This window comes from Jaculus jaculus, chromosome 4, assembly GCF_020740685.1.
Source record: "Jaculus jaculus isolate mJacJac1 chromosome 4, mJacJac1.mat.Y.cur, whole genome shotgun sequence".
In the NCBI taxonomy this organism is placed as follows: Eukaryota; Metazoa; Chordata; class Mammalia; order Rodentia; family Dipodidae; genus Jaculus; species Jaculus jaculus.
The window spans coordinates 58,052,717-58,068,558 of record NC_059105.1 but is presented as its reverse complement, the minus strand read 5'-3'; the positions used below and the strand labels follow the sequence as shown (position 1 = coordinate 58,068,558).

The 15,842-nt window shown below is 39.4% G+C and overlaps 1 protein-coding gene across 5 annotated transcripts in view; it reads left to right on the top strand.

Annotated features, from left to right (window-relative positions):
- Positions 1-208: 208 nt before the first annotated feature.
- Ube2e3 (ubiquitin conjugating enzyme E2 E3) overlaps positions 209-15,842 on the top strand; it is a 141,891-nt gene continuing 126,257 nt past the window's right edge. For 4 of the 5 annotated variants that reach the window (XM_045146843.1, XR_006636751.1, XR_006636749.1 and 1 more), the window contains exons 1-3: positions 209-472; positions 1,533-1,754; positions 3,513-3,563. In XM_045146843.1, the coding sequence (XP_045002778.1) occupies positions 1,561-1,754; positions 3,513-3,563 (245 nt within the window). In that variant the 5' untranslated portion in view covers positions 209-472; positions 1,533-1,560. Of the gene's footprint in view, positions 473-1,051; positions 1,071-1,532; positions 1,755-3,512; positions 3,564-15,842 lie in introns of those variants that run through there. The other variant, XM_045146844.1, reaches the window with a different exon arrangement.

The window sequence follows — 15,842 nt, the reverse complement described above, 5'->3', positions numbered from 1 at the left end:
GCCGCCGCCGCGCCCGCCCCTCCCCCGCGCTCGCTGGGAACTTGCTGACTGCGCGGCCGGGAGGAGCCGAGCCGAGCCGAGGCGAGCCGAGCCGGGAGGCGGCGGCGGCGGCGGCGGCGGCGGCGGCGGCGGGAGGCCACAGCGCGCGCGGGGGTCTCCCGCGTCCCTCCGCCTCGCCGGGAGCTCGCGCCCTCGCCCCGCCGAGCTCCCCCCACAGCCCCCCTCCTCCACCGCCCGCCTGTTTGCCGAAGGCGCGGGGCGGCGCCACCCTCCGGCCGGAGCCCGGCATTGCACAGCCCCCTCCGACTTTCAATGTTCCACACTCCCCGGCCAGAGCCTCCGCCGCGGCTTTTTTTTCCCTCCCCCCCTTCGCCCCCCCCCAAGCTGCCTCCATTTCCTCAAGGAAGGCTTTTTCTCGCGCTCCCTCCCCCACAGCGTAGCGGCGCGCGAGCGGGCCGGGCGGGCGGCCGAGGTAAGAAGGCGGCGGCGGGGCCGGGGGGCCGCGTGGGGGGGGGGGACGGCGGGGCGCGGCGCGGCGCGGCCGTGGGGGAGGGGGCGGGGGCGGCAGCTTTGTTCACGCCGGGCGCCGCCGCCGGGGTCCGCGGGCCCCGTCCCTTCGCCTCCGCGGTCGGCACGGCGCGGCCCCCGCGCGGCCCTCCCCACAAAGGGCCGCGGAGCTGCGTGGCCGCCGCCGGCCGCGGCTCGCCTCCCCTCGGACGGGCGGGCGGCGCGGAGATGTGTTGCACTTCTTGGGGAGGGGGGAGGCGGAGGGCTTTGTGGCTTGCTTGTGTGTATGTGTGTGTGTGTGTATGTGTGTGTGTGTGTGTGTTATTTTTATTTTTTTAAAATTTTCCCTCGGGCTTTGGGTGATTTTGGACAAAATGTCGGTCCGCGAGGGAGAGATTGAGCGCGAAGCCCGGCGAGGAGGTGCACTCGGGACCCCGCGGGCGGGCGGGCGAGCCTGCGGGCTGCTCTCTCGCCTCCGAGGCTGGGGTCTGGGCTCGCGCTCCGTCCGCGCGCCGGGGACGCCCCGCCGCCTCGCTCGAATAAGCACACGAGCTCTTCGCGGGGTACGTTTTCCTCTCGCCCTGCCCGAATGAATTTGGTAGCTCCGACCAGTGTGTCAGTCTGTAAATATTTAGACGGCATTTAGTGACTTTTGAACATTTTTTTTTTTTTCAGCAAGAGCTGTTATTTACAGCGTGTCATATGTTGCTAATGCTCGTTGCCTAAGTTCCCTGGCAAATCGGTCTCATGCCTTCTGAGAAAGTAGACAATTGGTAGATTGTCCGAGGGATGGAGAGAACAAAATGTGCGTGGGTTTCTCTAACTTGAGTTGGGCAAATCCCACGGCGCTGGCGCTGGCGTTGTGGGACACATCGGTTTCCCGACTGTAACCTTGCTGTTGCACCACAAGTGTGAGCACTTCCTAAGCATTTCATTTCTAGACCATTTTAGGAGGCTGTGAACGACATAACTGCTGGCCGAGTTCTTAAGATGTAACATTTCTTCCCCGGTCCTTCTTCCCTCAGAAGTTTTCTGAGAGATAAGTTCACCAAGATGTCCAGCGATAGGCAGAGGTCGGATGATGAGAGCCCCAGCACTAGCAGTGGTAGTTCAGATGCAGACCAGCGAGACCCAGCCGCTCCAGAGCCCGAAGAGCAGGAAGAAAGAAAACCTTCTGCCACCCAGCAGAAGAAGAACACCAAACTCTCTAGCAAAACGACTGCTAAGTTATCCACTAGTGCTAAAAGGTAATGGAGAGAAGGTTTAAGCACCTTGTCAGGTTGCCTTCCAACCCAGTGGATGCCCGTGTTGGCTTTACATCAGTAGTAAAGAGTTCAGAAATACTTCATCAATGGTATTTGAGCTTGGATGAGTTGCCATGCTTTAGGTGGCATGTAAATGATCTCCCTAGAATAATTGTGCTTTTGAAAAGGCAAGTGTACTGTAGTCTGTACTTGGGTAACTTGAGGGGGATTGTCCTCCTACAGTAGACATGGGACTGACATGCTTACAGATGCAGGAGTTGGCCAGGAAAATTGGGTGAACCGGAATTAGGTCGGAGAGGTTTCCTTTGGTGAATCATACTTGACTGAAATTGACACTTGTAGATATCAGCTGTGCCTCTCTCCATAAAACTTACTGATCAGAAATGGTTACATTTGCTAGAAAATTGGTAAATGCCAGACTTAGCTGTTTGTAAAAGCAGATCTGCATACTTGTTCTGCAAACAAGATTTTAAATCCTGATTTACACGTGTAACTCTTTCTGGGTAAATTATGGTTGTCCTTCCTTGTTCTTGTGAGGGCAAATAAAATTGAAAAGTAGCCATTGACAATTTTAGATGTCACTTGGTGATTGAAAACTTTTAGAGTCCTAATATCTCTTCACTCTAAAGCTTGTGGCTGTGCTTGACAGGTTCTCAGACCCAGCAGCAGGAGGAACGTTTTATTGGGTCTGAGTTAAAGATCATTTGCTTCCTGTTGGCTTTTATTTTCTGTGGTGACAGAAAATATTCTGTCAGGGGGATTCCGTCAGTGTGTTAGTATGGGAATATCTGTGGAACTCAGACAGCCATAGGTAAAGTGTGTCAATAGCATTACCTGATAGCGCTGTTTTGTTGATTTCTATAGATTATAGTAGAGAGAGAAGATGTAAAAACTGATCAAATATTGCATAACATCTTATTCAGAAATGGTCTTATTTATGTATGGATTTTTCCCATTATTGTGCAATTAAATATTAACCAGAATATTTTGCTGAGCAGTCGTCTTTTAAAACAATTTAAAGTCTTCAGTTTGTTGGGAAGGAACACGTTTTAAACACATTTAACTTTTGAAAATATTTTAAATGAAAAGAAAATCAGAGAACTGCATTGACTGCTTACCTCAAGATTATATATTTTATCCTCTTCCCCCCTCCAAATTTATTGAATTTAGGAGGTGTGCCTAACATTAAAGAAAACAGTTAAGAGTTAAATGAGAGTGCCGAATGGCCTTTGAAGATTCTCATTGACAAAGATATTTGTACATTTTAAACTTTTTTTTTTTGACAGATAAAATGTTGCCAGAACTCTTAATGTGCTCTTGTAGCGCTGTGTTAATTTTTACCTCAGTAAAAGTGACTGGAAGTCATTGTCAAATATTCAGTGCTTTCCCTCCTCCCCTTTTGTCTCATTTGCATATAAGCTTGAAAAGAGAATTTCTCTGGTAAAAAGTGTTTTAAAATGTATTATGTATCCTTTCCTGAATAGTCGTGGAGGACTATTTCACAGATCAGGTGTAAATGACTTACTTCTTTATAGTAGCAAGTGAGAAAAAAGCTGCAAAGTTTCTGTTAAGGGATTTGGGTTATGCCTCTGAGAACAAAGAGGAAGCAGCCATGTTAGCATTACTGAAGGCAAAGCCAGCCTTGCATTTAACTGCATGGTGGTAGAGGGCAGTGTAATTCCCCCGGTTACTCTGTAGACTACCTCAAATCCTTTTTGTCTGTTCTCATTTCACTACCAGAATTCAGAAGGAGCTAGCCGAAATCACTCTTGATCCTCCTCCTAACTGCAGGTAAGAAACAAATGTTGATGTTTTGATCTCAAGTTGTGCAGAGGAATAATTGTGCCTGGATAGATGTGCAGCCGGTGAAGCTAGCTTCATTTTGTACATCTTTACAAGTGCATGAAATGAAAATTACCCAGGTAAATTAAATAAAACCTGGGGAAAATAGACTTGTTAGCATGCACCATTCATTGTGAACTTGTGAATACACTGATGTTGTGCTTCTTACTGAATTTAGTGTGGATAGTGCTGGTTTTGCTCTAGAACATGTATGTTCACAAGTCAGTGACTTCGAAAATTTTAAAGTTACTCCTTGTGTGCAAACTGAACTGACTGTCCACCCATATTTAGAAATTGCTGAATGTGGTGTTAACAAACTGTAAATGCAGTAAACACGAGTGTAGCCATTTCTGTTTGATTTATTCAGTAACTTGCCTTAAGGAAAAATTTTATGTGCTAAGCTAATGGCTTTAGTTGTTATTTTCTAGGGAATTCATTGTTGGAATTATTTACATTTTAAGCAAATGTCATAATTACTTGGGAGAATTCTAGGAAGCAGTAAATGAATTGGAATTGTGGAAAGAATTGATTTCATTGGAATTCAGGTAGAATAATTTAAGATTGGCATGAGATGCATTGTATTTGGCTGGTAATTTTTTCCTTAATAATTTTTTTCATTTCATCTTATGTAGTGCTGTGCTTACTTTTGAACAATGACTATTATGGCTTATAAAAGTCAACAAATTAGTGATTTCCATAGAGGTAGGTTCTCAAGAATGAGAGTGGCTGCTCTGAGATGTGGTGTTGGTTAGATTTGCTATGATTAAGGTAGATGGGTTTGATAGGAAATGTTTTCATGTCAAACCTATGTTTTTGCTTCAAATTGTGTTTACTTGCGCCAGTCAGATACATCTCTGTAGTCTGCTTGAGACGTTAATAAGTGTAATTCACTGGTTTCTTCCTGTGTATTAGCCAGATCCTCAGATAAGGAAGTCTGATCCTGAGTTAACTAGTGAATTCATAGTTTTGCTTATGTTGTTAGAACTGTCCTTTTTACAAAGGTGCCATGACTAAGAACTTATTTTGAGTACATAGTGGTACATCCAGTCTCCAAGTGTTTCTTGGGAACTATGCTGTCCAGTCATGTAGCCGCTAGCCACGACTAGCTATTGACTGCTTCATTTGTGACTAGCTTAACATGACATGTACTGGTTGTTTGAGATACATGCTGGATTTTGAAAGCAGTATAATGCAAAAAACACAAACTTATAAAAATAGCTGCTACATGTTGAAATCATAATATTATAGGAATAATTAATAAATGTTGGGATTATTTCACTTTTGCATTTTCCCATTAAATTAGAAAATTTTAAAGCATATGTGTGTTGCATTACATTTTTGCTGAACTGTGCTGCTTTAGAGGAAAAACAAAAGTCAGAATGTTTCCTTAAAGCCTTCTAAATACTGTATCAAGTCTGTGGGCATTTAAGAGGTCAAGTTAAATTTGCTCTGTGGATTCTTCCCTAATTCTTAATTTTCAGCATGTATTTTGATATTTCCTATTATGGTAGACATAAAAAATCTATCCACTCAAAACACTTACATTTTGCAGTTGCATTTTAAGTCAGATGTTTAAGAATGTTTCTGGTGATCTTCTGCACATGGCACAGTCAGTGGCTGACCATAAATCCACAGAACGGGGCAGACGTAGACATGCTGAGTGCTTAGAGCAGCAGCCCACGCTGCAGTTGTTGAAGAAGCATGCTCTACACTTTTAACCTGGGAATGCTTCCACAAGGTCACTGAGGATTGTTTTAGAGGGAATAGTATCTTTTTGTGTGGTAGAAAATTTGATTTGTCCTATTTTTTTTTTTCTTGATGTGTAGTAGATTTCTCTTAAGTCCATGAAATCATGTTTAACACTTGGTGATTAGCGCAGTGGAATAGTGAAACTTTGGACATGCTTGTGCACAGCTCATCACTGTATTCCCTCATCGTATTTGATGACTTTCAGCTATTGCAAATGACATTTTTCAGTGCTCTGGTCCTTTAGTATCTGAGTTTCTTTGTGGCTGCATGCCATTAAAGAAAAACAAGCAAAATTTAAGAATGTGTAGGGAATTACAAGTTGTTTCTCATTACTTTGAGGATAGGATTTACTTTCCCCCACCCCCATATTCCTTATATGTAAATTATCCTGATACTTTTGTGTCTGTTTCAATACTTTGGGGTATAGGAGAAGGTCTAATCCTTACCCTGGACAGGAACTTGAAATACTGATTAGCAAAGGCATGATAGTCTTTTGAGAGATAAACCTATAATATTGTATTTTTTGCCTTCATGTCAGATCTGTGAAAGATTGTGGTGTTCTTTTAATTTATAGGCATTTAACTGAAAATCCTAAACTTTATGGTGATTTTATACTGTATTTATTTAGGTAATAATTAAAAAAATAGAGCCCATGCTCATAAGAACATTTGATGAATTTATATCATCTTCAGTGTATGAAACTGAATACGTTTGGCTTTCATGTATACTTATTTAATCAGAATTTCATTATGGCTTGAATATGAACCTTATAAGCCTGTCAAATTACATGACAGATTTAATTTTTCCTCAGGGAAGAACTGTAAAGTGTATCTGTGTACTTCAGGAAAAAAATGTTAAATGAAATACAGGAAAACTTAGAGAAGCCAAAATTAGTCAGACTAGGAAGAATTCTCTTAATTTTCTTTCTTTTAGTTAGCATTCTGTAGTTATAAATGTAGGTCTCATCAACCAGGATGATAAGATCCAGTTGACAGTTGAATTAATTATGTGGCTTTACTCATGTTTGATTATATTTTGATAGGATTATTTCTGTTTTCTGATAGTTAAAAGTTTGATATTATTTCCAATGTCTTGATCAAGTTTCAGCTTATAAGTATTAGAGGGCTATAGGCTAGTACATACTAAACGTAGGGATATTGAGAGTTGCTACATGTCTCACCATTTTCAAGTAAACTAGACCCTTGCTACAAGTAGAGGCTCTGCAGAGCAGGATGACAGGTGAGGTATTGGCAGTACAGATGTTGCCTTCCCTTAACCAGAGGTGAGGGGCCCCAAACTGAATTTAACAAGATTTCTAGCCACGATGTTTGTGTTATCTGGGTGCAAATCCATGCTCTTCTATTTACTGGCATGCCATCACACATAAGTGGGTGGGATTTTTTTTGTCTTAGAGTTTCCTCAGTTGTTAAGTAAAAAATTAAAATGACAACCCCTTACCCTAATATGATTGTTAAGGGGATTAAAGGAACATGTTTAAAGTTTTGGAGCAGTGTAAATTAGTCATCAAAGTAGCCACAGTATGAAAAAAGCTGGAGAGGTGGTTTAGTGTGTGCTCTCACTCTTGTCATTTTCTCCAGTGCTTCGTTATTCTGTTATTTTACTACAGTAATGATTTAACTCATCAATTAATTATCCACTACTGGCCAAGCAATTTCCTTTTAATGTTAGTAAAACCGGTTCTTTCGAACTAGAGTGAAAAATGAAAATGAGCTTAAAATACTGAACATACGTGAACAAATAGTGTATCCCTTTTTATGTATATATGGTATGTGGGTAGAGTCTATGTGATTCCTCAAAAGTTACTTAACTACCAGTTTTCTTTGATTATAAAAGAAATTGATATTTCCCTACTTATGCCAGTGTAGCAGCAGGACTAGGGACTGTGGTAGCACTAAAAGTTTTCCAAAGTAGTGACTGACGTGGAAATGTTCTTCGCCCACAAACTTCACGTTCTTAGGTCTCTAGTGTTGAATGCAATAATGCAAGTAGGAATTGGGTGAAAACAGTGAAGTGGCTTTAAAAAGTTACATGGTTAATTTGCAGTTTTGTGCTGTAAATTGTCTTCTTTTCCTGTAGGCAGGCAGTTGGTAGGCTATTCTCTTCTAGGATGGCATACTGTACTGTACAAGCAGTAGTGTGTTTGTTAGAAAAGTCAGCAAGTTTTGCTTAGACATTCAGACTGAGAAGAGGGAACTTGATTTTCCATTCTTTCTTTACAAATGTTATAAAAAATATGTAACTTATAGGTCTAAAACATAGAACATGATTTTTGTTTCCTTCTCATACTTCTTTGACATTTATTAGAATCTACAAGACGAAATGTGTTTAAACTTTCTATCTTTATTTTACATCTGGGTCAGTGGTTCTGAACAGGAATGATTTTTACTGCCTCTAGCCATCAAAGTTGGAGAAGGAGGCCACTATATTTGCTGGATCAAATTCAGAGGTGCTGGGGAGTACCCAGCTACCTCAAGACAACCTCCCCATAAGGAATTATCAGAACGCAAGCATCCACTGGCAGTGCTGAGCCTGAGAAACACTGCTGTAAATATTATTTCCTGTACCTTCTGTCTTGACATTTTGGGTAGTGTGCTTTTGGCTGTTTCCCTGTTTTATTAGCAATACCTGCTTAATATATTTACCTGTGCCCCTCTCCTAACTGGTGTCCCCATTAGCTAGTCCCATGCTGTAGTTTACATGCCTCTTACATGTTCTGATGTGTGAAATTGAAAGGCTTCCATTCTACATGGTAAGCTGTGGTCCATTAAGCTTAGAAATAATTGTCAGTGGTGTTTCTATTTTTTGGTCTTGTAACTGTTCTTAATACCCTTAGCAGGTCAGGCCTTAGAATGATCTTATCTGTGATGCTCTACTAGGAGTACTACAGCATTGTAAAGAAAATGCTTGGCGCACTGGGGTTACAGGTCAGTGAGAGTACTTGCTTAGCTGGTGTAAGGCCCTGGATTCATTCCCCAGGAAACCTCCCTGCCCTGCCCTCCTAACCCCAGAAAAAAGAGAAAATACAAGCCTGGAGTATAGTGGTGGCTGCATGCCTTTGGTGCAGGCACTTGGGAAGCAGAATTAGGGTCTCTGTGAGTTCAAGGTCACCCCAAGAGTATATAGTGAATTCCAGGTCAGCCTGGGCTAGAGCAAAACCCTACCCCCCAAAAAAAAAAAAAATGAGAGAAAGAAAAAAAACGAAATAATTCTATTGGAAAATTCTGAAAGTTGTTTTAATTTAGAGATTGAATCACACACTGGTTAGAAAGCCATGCTCTTCATTTCCTTTTTGCTTTCATGACTGTGTACAGAAGCTACTGCTGTTCTGTTGTCACCATCCAGAATCCTTTCATGTTTTTGGGCCAAGTATGTTTGAAAACATGAGAATTTTTCAGATTTTGATATGATTGTTGTATCTTATGTATACTGGTAGCATTGTATAAGTAAACACACAATCATTTCCATACCAAGGATTTATGTGAATATTCATACTAAATGTGGTAAATAGACATGATAAATCCTTCCAGCTCAGCTTATATTTGTTGATGCTACCCAATGCTTTTATAATAAAAGCCTTGGCTCTTCAGGGTTGTTAGGGTAACTTGAGAGATCAGTACCTATGGCCCAGTACTGCCTCTGTACTTTACAGCAGTGCTACTCACTGCTGCCCCTGGTGAAAGGTTCTTTTTAGCTTTGCTTTCCTTTCCACCTGTTTCTTAATGGTGATTTCAGTGTCTTAATTGTTATTTCTGGCTTGACTTCTGTTTGTTTTGCATCTTGTATGTTTACAACAAAAAAATTAATACTGTTGGTTTTTGAGCTTTTTTTTCTCTCAAAGTATTACTATGTTTCTTCTTAAGTTCTGTTTATTGAATTACTTTACCACATTGCTTTCAAAATACTGTTTTTAATTCTGTTCATTCTGGGTATAAAATCATACAGACAGGAAGATGTCCTTTTGTAAATGTAAGATTTCCATTTTCAAATAAGCATTTTATTTTGCAGCATTTAGGTGAGTTAGGTTGTGAAAGAGGAGACATCTGTTTTGCTAGCTGTGCTATGATTTCAGACAAGCCTAGAAAAGCTGGTGGGCGATTCAACTTGTAAAAGTGCGCTGCTGCTTCCTATTCCATTCACTGGATAGCTCTTCCACATGCAGCCTCAGACCCATGCTGCTGCGTTCTTGTAGCTGTGTCATTGTAATGTGTGTCTAGGCAAGAGAGTTGAAGGGTCATGTGCCATATTTAAGTGCCTTGGTCTGGAAATAGGCATGAATTGGTTTCACAACCTTGACAAACTACAAGATCCCTGAAAAAAAACGAGTGTGTGTTTATGGGCATTCAGTGAGAAATCAATTTTTCTGCTACGGAGGTTGTATACTTCCATAAATACATGACTTTCACTCTATTCAGGACAAAGAGGAAATAATTGAGTTCCAGTTATAGGCTTCACAGTTGAATAATCTATTAATGTAATATTTTGTTTACTTCTCAAACATCACACTATATAAATAGTTTTATTTTTGTTTAAATTTCAAAATTGACTGTGTTATTGAGAAATTTTCCCAATAACATATATGTAGCACATATACATGACAGATTCAGGGCATAAATACAGTTTTAATTTAGATTTGAAAATAAAGATTTTTGTTATTATACAGTATTATTTGGAACTTTGGTAAAGCATTCAGGGTTGATTATGTGTCTGTGGGTATATGCTTAGGAAATGTATTCTATTAGTTTGCTTATCTATGGAAGGAACCCAAATACTATTACTGTAGGATGTTATAATCTGTCAGAGTCCAGTGGTACTTGGGAAAGAGAGTTTCCTTCAGCTTGGGTGTGCTACCCCTCTGGGGATGAGGGGGCCCTGAAGTATTTGTACCCAGGCAGCATTTCCAAGGGCTTTCTAGCTTTTTCTCTTTGTAAGGATGGAGGTAAGGAGTTGAATGTTTACAAGTCTTTGTTTTCTGTCTTGTCTTTATGTATGCTTTCTTGTGGACTAAGAGTAAATCTGTTTCTACAGTTCCCTGGATTATTGTGAAGCCACTCATATTTATGAATTGTTTAGATGTTGGGAAACAACTTTGCATATGAGAATCTTTGTACTTTGTGGGGGCAAGCTCACAGTCACTTAATATTTTTAAAAGTAGTTTTATTTATTTATTCATTTGCATGTGAGAGAGTGTATGGCTGCACCAGGGCCTATTGCCACTGTAGCTGAAGTCCACATGCATGTGCCGTGTTGTCAGTCTGCCTTTACATGGGTACTAAGGAGTTGAACACTGGCAGTCAGGCTTTGCAAGCAGTCGTCTTTGACCATTGAGCTCTCTCTTCATGCCAAGGTCTTTAAAGGATGTTGTAAATCTTATATCTCAGTAATGTGTATTACTTTTTTTTTTTAATACGTTTTTGCAGAAGTTGGGTTTTATATTTGGATTGTGGCTACATGATAATATCTTGTTTTATGCACTGTCATAGTTTATTTAGAATTAGGTTTTCCTAAGCTTGTTTTTAAACTAGTTTTTTCCTAAACTAAATTTTCTTAAAATTTATCCCCATATATTGTTATAAGATTTTTTTTTTTTTTCTGTATGAGTATGCAGTCCTCTTAGCAAAACAAACCCAAGTGTTCGCAGAGTGATGGGGCAGGTTTATTTAGTTAATTTTAAGTTGATGCAACTGAGTTTTGTGATTTACAGCTAGCTGTACCTTGTATCTTGTCTTAAGTGCAGAATTAAGCTAAATTTTAAACCTTTGAAATTTTTATATCTGTTTGCATTCCATCAGTTTAATAAGGGTGATAAGGATGTGCTTATCTATGGTACCCATGATACTTAGTTGTGATGGTTAGAAGTCACATCACTACTGAGGGGCAGAGTTTCCCTGTGGTTGATGTTTGTATTAATTGTTCTCATTTTATGTTTATTTGCAACAACAAAACTTGGAAAGAAATTACAATATTGCAATGCTTATTTATTGTCTGAGTGGAGTGATTCTGACCAGTTATGTCATTCCAGAGTTTTTTCTTTGCTGTTGCATTGTCCCAAAGCAACTATACTTTGTCATTCTGTTTAATTTCCAACTTGTCTGGGGAAAAATAAAGACAACTCTAGTCTGATTGCTTTTGGGAGTATAGATCCATATCCTTTTGGTCTGAACGTAAGGCCTGGGGAAACATGAATTTTGTTGCCTCTTTATTTTACTTTTCTTTACTTGTAAATCTTGATGATGACCCTGCCTTTATATCTTTGAGTCTCATTTTTTATAAGTAGCTTTAATTTCCTCTCTGAAGGTGATTATTTGTAGGTAGTTTGCCATTTAAACCTTACAGGTACTTTACAAATGTCTCTTTTTTCCACATTAAAATTCAGTAGGTCAAGAGTCCCTTTATTCAGAGTCCCAAGGAAAATGGGTCTGGATTGTGGCTGCATATTTCCTGTGGTTTCCTGTTGCTTCTGTAGTTTTCTCACTGTAAACAATACTGGCAGCAAAATATAGAGATTATAAAGCACTGGTGCCGGGATTTTATTCTTGCTTCATCTTCTTTATAAGGATATTGAGTTATTCGTTGGATTTGTGATTAATATGCCTGGGCTGTTCAGTTACTGAGTATCACCATGAGGTAAAATCTGACATTCTGGAAAACAATGAAAATAATTTGAGGCATATAATTTATTGGAATTCAGTGCCAGTTTTAAGTAGTGTACCTTTAGTTTTTCATTTTATTTACCCCATGACAAAGATATTTAGAGGACATTTTCATTAAATTTTTATGTACTTAGATCACCATTTCTGTTGGGGGACTTAGTTCATTCTGTTCTTTTTATAAATCCTAAAATAAAAGTAACTGGTCATTTTTTCTTCTTACTGAAGTCTTTATTTTTTTAATTATGTTTTTATGAAAGATACCTTGGTACAAAAAGCAGAAGAAATCAGAGTAGCCTGATGAGCCCTAAACTCTTCTTGTTTCACCTGTACCCATTTATTCAACCCTTCCATATTAGATTAGCACCACTTCATCTCTAGTTTTCAAAACTTTGATACTTTAGTACAGGTCATTAGCACACCTAAATATCTTATAGTAGTTTCTTAGTTGTTATTCTTAATTACAAATGTGTTGTAAGCATATTTTGTTCCCCCAAATATTCTTTTATTTTTGTTTTGTTTTGTTTTGTTTGTTTTCGAGGTAGGGTCTCATTCTAGCCCAAGCTGACCTGGAATTCACTATGCAGTCTCAGGGTAGCCTCGAACTCATGTGATCCTCCTGCTTCTGCCTCCCAAGTGCTGGTATTAAAGATGTGTGCCACCATGCCCGGCTTCTCAAATATTCTTGAATCAGTTTCAAAAAAAGTAGATACATTGTAATTGATGGGACTTATAACTTCTAAATTCTAGGTTTCTCCTCCCATTCTACTTTTTATTTTTGATTCTATTTATTGGAGAAGTTGGCCTGGATTTTCCATGGTCTGTATTTTGTGTATTGGATTCTTCTCATAAGGGTTAATATATTTCTTTGTCCTTCTTATTATAAATTTGGGAGTTATGCCAAGAAGCTTAATCATTCTCTTTCAAGATTCCTTCATAGATAGTTGACTTTTTAAAATAATTTTAATCTGAAGACATCTAAAACTTGGCTGTCTTTTTGCCTTAGTCTATATTATCTCTAAAGACAAATTTACCCCTCATCATCCTTTATTGTTAACCAGTTGTTACTGTGGTTTGGGAAGTATCCCCTATAGGCTCACGTGTTTGAAAATTTAGGCCCCCAGCTAGTAACACTGTTTGGGGAAGTTTTGTACTTTTTAGGAGATGAGCCTGCCTTTGTGGGGGTGTGGTAGGTTGGAAGGGTTATAGCTCAGCCCTGCTTCTGGTCCTGTTTTCTGGAAAATACTCTCCAGGGGGTAGATACTGTTGCCATGTGCTCCCAACACTAGGGACAGTGATGTTCCTACCACCATGCCTTTCTGCAGTGCTCTGTTTTCTGGAACCATGAGCCAAAATGAGTCCACCCCTCCCATCACTCGTGTCACAGCTGTGTGAAAAGTGATGTTCCCATCATGTAAGTTACACAGTAAAGGTAGATTGTGTCTTAACATTGTTTTGCATAGCAAATAGAATTGGTTTCTCATATCCTTTTCAGAACCATTAACTCATATTTGTTGTGTTTCAGTGCATTGTAATACTTTGATATATTGCTACTATTATTCTTAAAGAGTTTACTAATTTGATTTATTGTAAGGAGAAAGAGAGAGAGAGATGGGGGTGGGGGACAGGTTTGTGTATAGGTGCACCAAGGACACTTGATGCTGCAAATGAACTTCAAACATGTGTGCCATTTTGTACATCTGGCTTTACCATGGGTACTAGGGAATCGAACCCTGTACTAGCAGGCTTTGCAAGCAAGTGCTTTAATTGCTAAACCATCTCACCAGCCTACTTGCTAATTTAAAATAAATCTATTTCAAGTTAAATTACTGTATTGACAGACCTTCGATGTAGGAGTATTATTTTGAAAATTGAATGCTTACTGGAGCTATTGTTTTAAACATTATATTTCCCTATTCACTTCTTTGGCATTTGTGGAGAGATAATTAAGACTTAGTATAATAATAACTGACTATCTTCATTGGAAACAGGATACCACCTTTTTTTTTAAAGTTCTGAATTAAAGTGACACAGATTAGAGTGGTAGACAGAGGATTAATGTGGAAGGTCAACCTCTGAATCAAATTAATTTTTCACAAGAATTGAATTTAAAGATTAACTTTCTTATTTAAATATACAAATTATTTCTGTATGTTTGGTCTTTTGGGGCATACTGGGCATTTGGGGTTGGATTGTGCTGTTTGCCATGCAAGATAGTGAACATCCTTGGACTCTGCTGACCAAGTGGTATTAAGTCCCCTCCCTGTGTTATCTACCAAACATTCCTCTTCCCAAATCTGGATCTTGTGTGCTTTTTAAGTGAATATAAAGCTATATTTATTTAATAAAAAGGTAAAGATGTTTATAAAGGTTTGGATTGTTTGGGTTTGTTTTTGAAATGGTGATGGCAAAATAATTAATTGGTTAAATTTCAGCCTCAAGTCTTGAACTGCCGTACATGTGTGTACAAACGGACGTATGACATACATACATAGAGCTAAGCCAAGACTGCAGACCTAAACAGTGGATGGGCAGAGAGCTTTTACAGAAGGCTGCCATAGAGAGGGTAAGAGCTAGAATTGAAATTATCATAGGAACAGTTTCTTTAACGAGACTAGTTAATATTGACATTAGATTCAAGGGCATAGTGTTTTCTCACACAGACATGCCTTTACTTCCAGCCAGTATTCATGTAGTCTTTCCATATTAGTTGTGATTTTATGCTTTGTGACTTTGAGATTCCACAAAGGCTAACATTTCTGCCTATTGGATGGCAACATAAAATACAGAGTTTCTAATTAAAGTTGAATTTGAAATCAATAATGAATAACTTGTTAGTATAGGGTATATTTATGTGTGTACTAAACTAAGGGCATACTACATAGTTCTTGCTTATCCCAATCCCAATCCCAATCACTACTTTGTTTCTTCCTTTATGCTTAGAAATAACATAAGCAGACACTATCAAGCCGAAATTAATCTTGTTCTGTCATTGGCTGAGCTGGGTTTTGCTTTTCGTCACCTGGAGTAGCACTGTGTCAGCATAATTCTTCCCCTATCACTCACCAAGTAAATGGAGGCCAGGAGAGCAGAAGGCTACTACAGAGTAGCTGTCCTAAAGAACTTAAAAGAACTAAAGACTGTCGTGAAAGTGTTTCCTGTCTCCCACATGTGTGAGTTGGCTACTTTACATATGGCTTAAATTTGAATTTCTGTAAATTTACCTAGGCATGTGTGGTGGTGGCCGGCATGTCAGATGGAATCTTGAACCTTTGTCATGTTTTCTATAGCAGTGCAATTAATTTATCCTTGTTCCCCAGTCATCCACTGAAGCTTAAAACCAAATACAGTATTTTGTGTTCTGATGGTCTAAGTAAGACTGATGAAGCTGGCATTTAATCAATTGAAACTTTGGCTGTAGTGGTAAAATTACCAGTTGTGTGATGGTGTTTCTGTGGTACAGATAGATTTGGTTGGCTAGTAGACTTACCAGACAGTTACTTGCATATTTATTGTGTGTCTTACACATGGGGTTTGGCTGGAAGCTTTGTAGGTAATTCCACTAATGTTTATTAGTGATTCCTAGGTTCCAGACATTGTTCTATTCTAAGAGCTGTTTAGCGAATGTTATTTTTATTCTGGAGGTAGAGAGGAAGTATTTGCCCATAACCATTTCATTGGTAAAAGATTTTCAATTGGTAAAAGATTTGCAATCATGTGGTTTGGCTATAGCATTCATGTTCTTGACTATTGTACTACTGGTCTTAAGTTTTTCTTAAAGTGGTTACACATTTCATTTGTGTGCACAAAG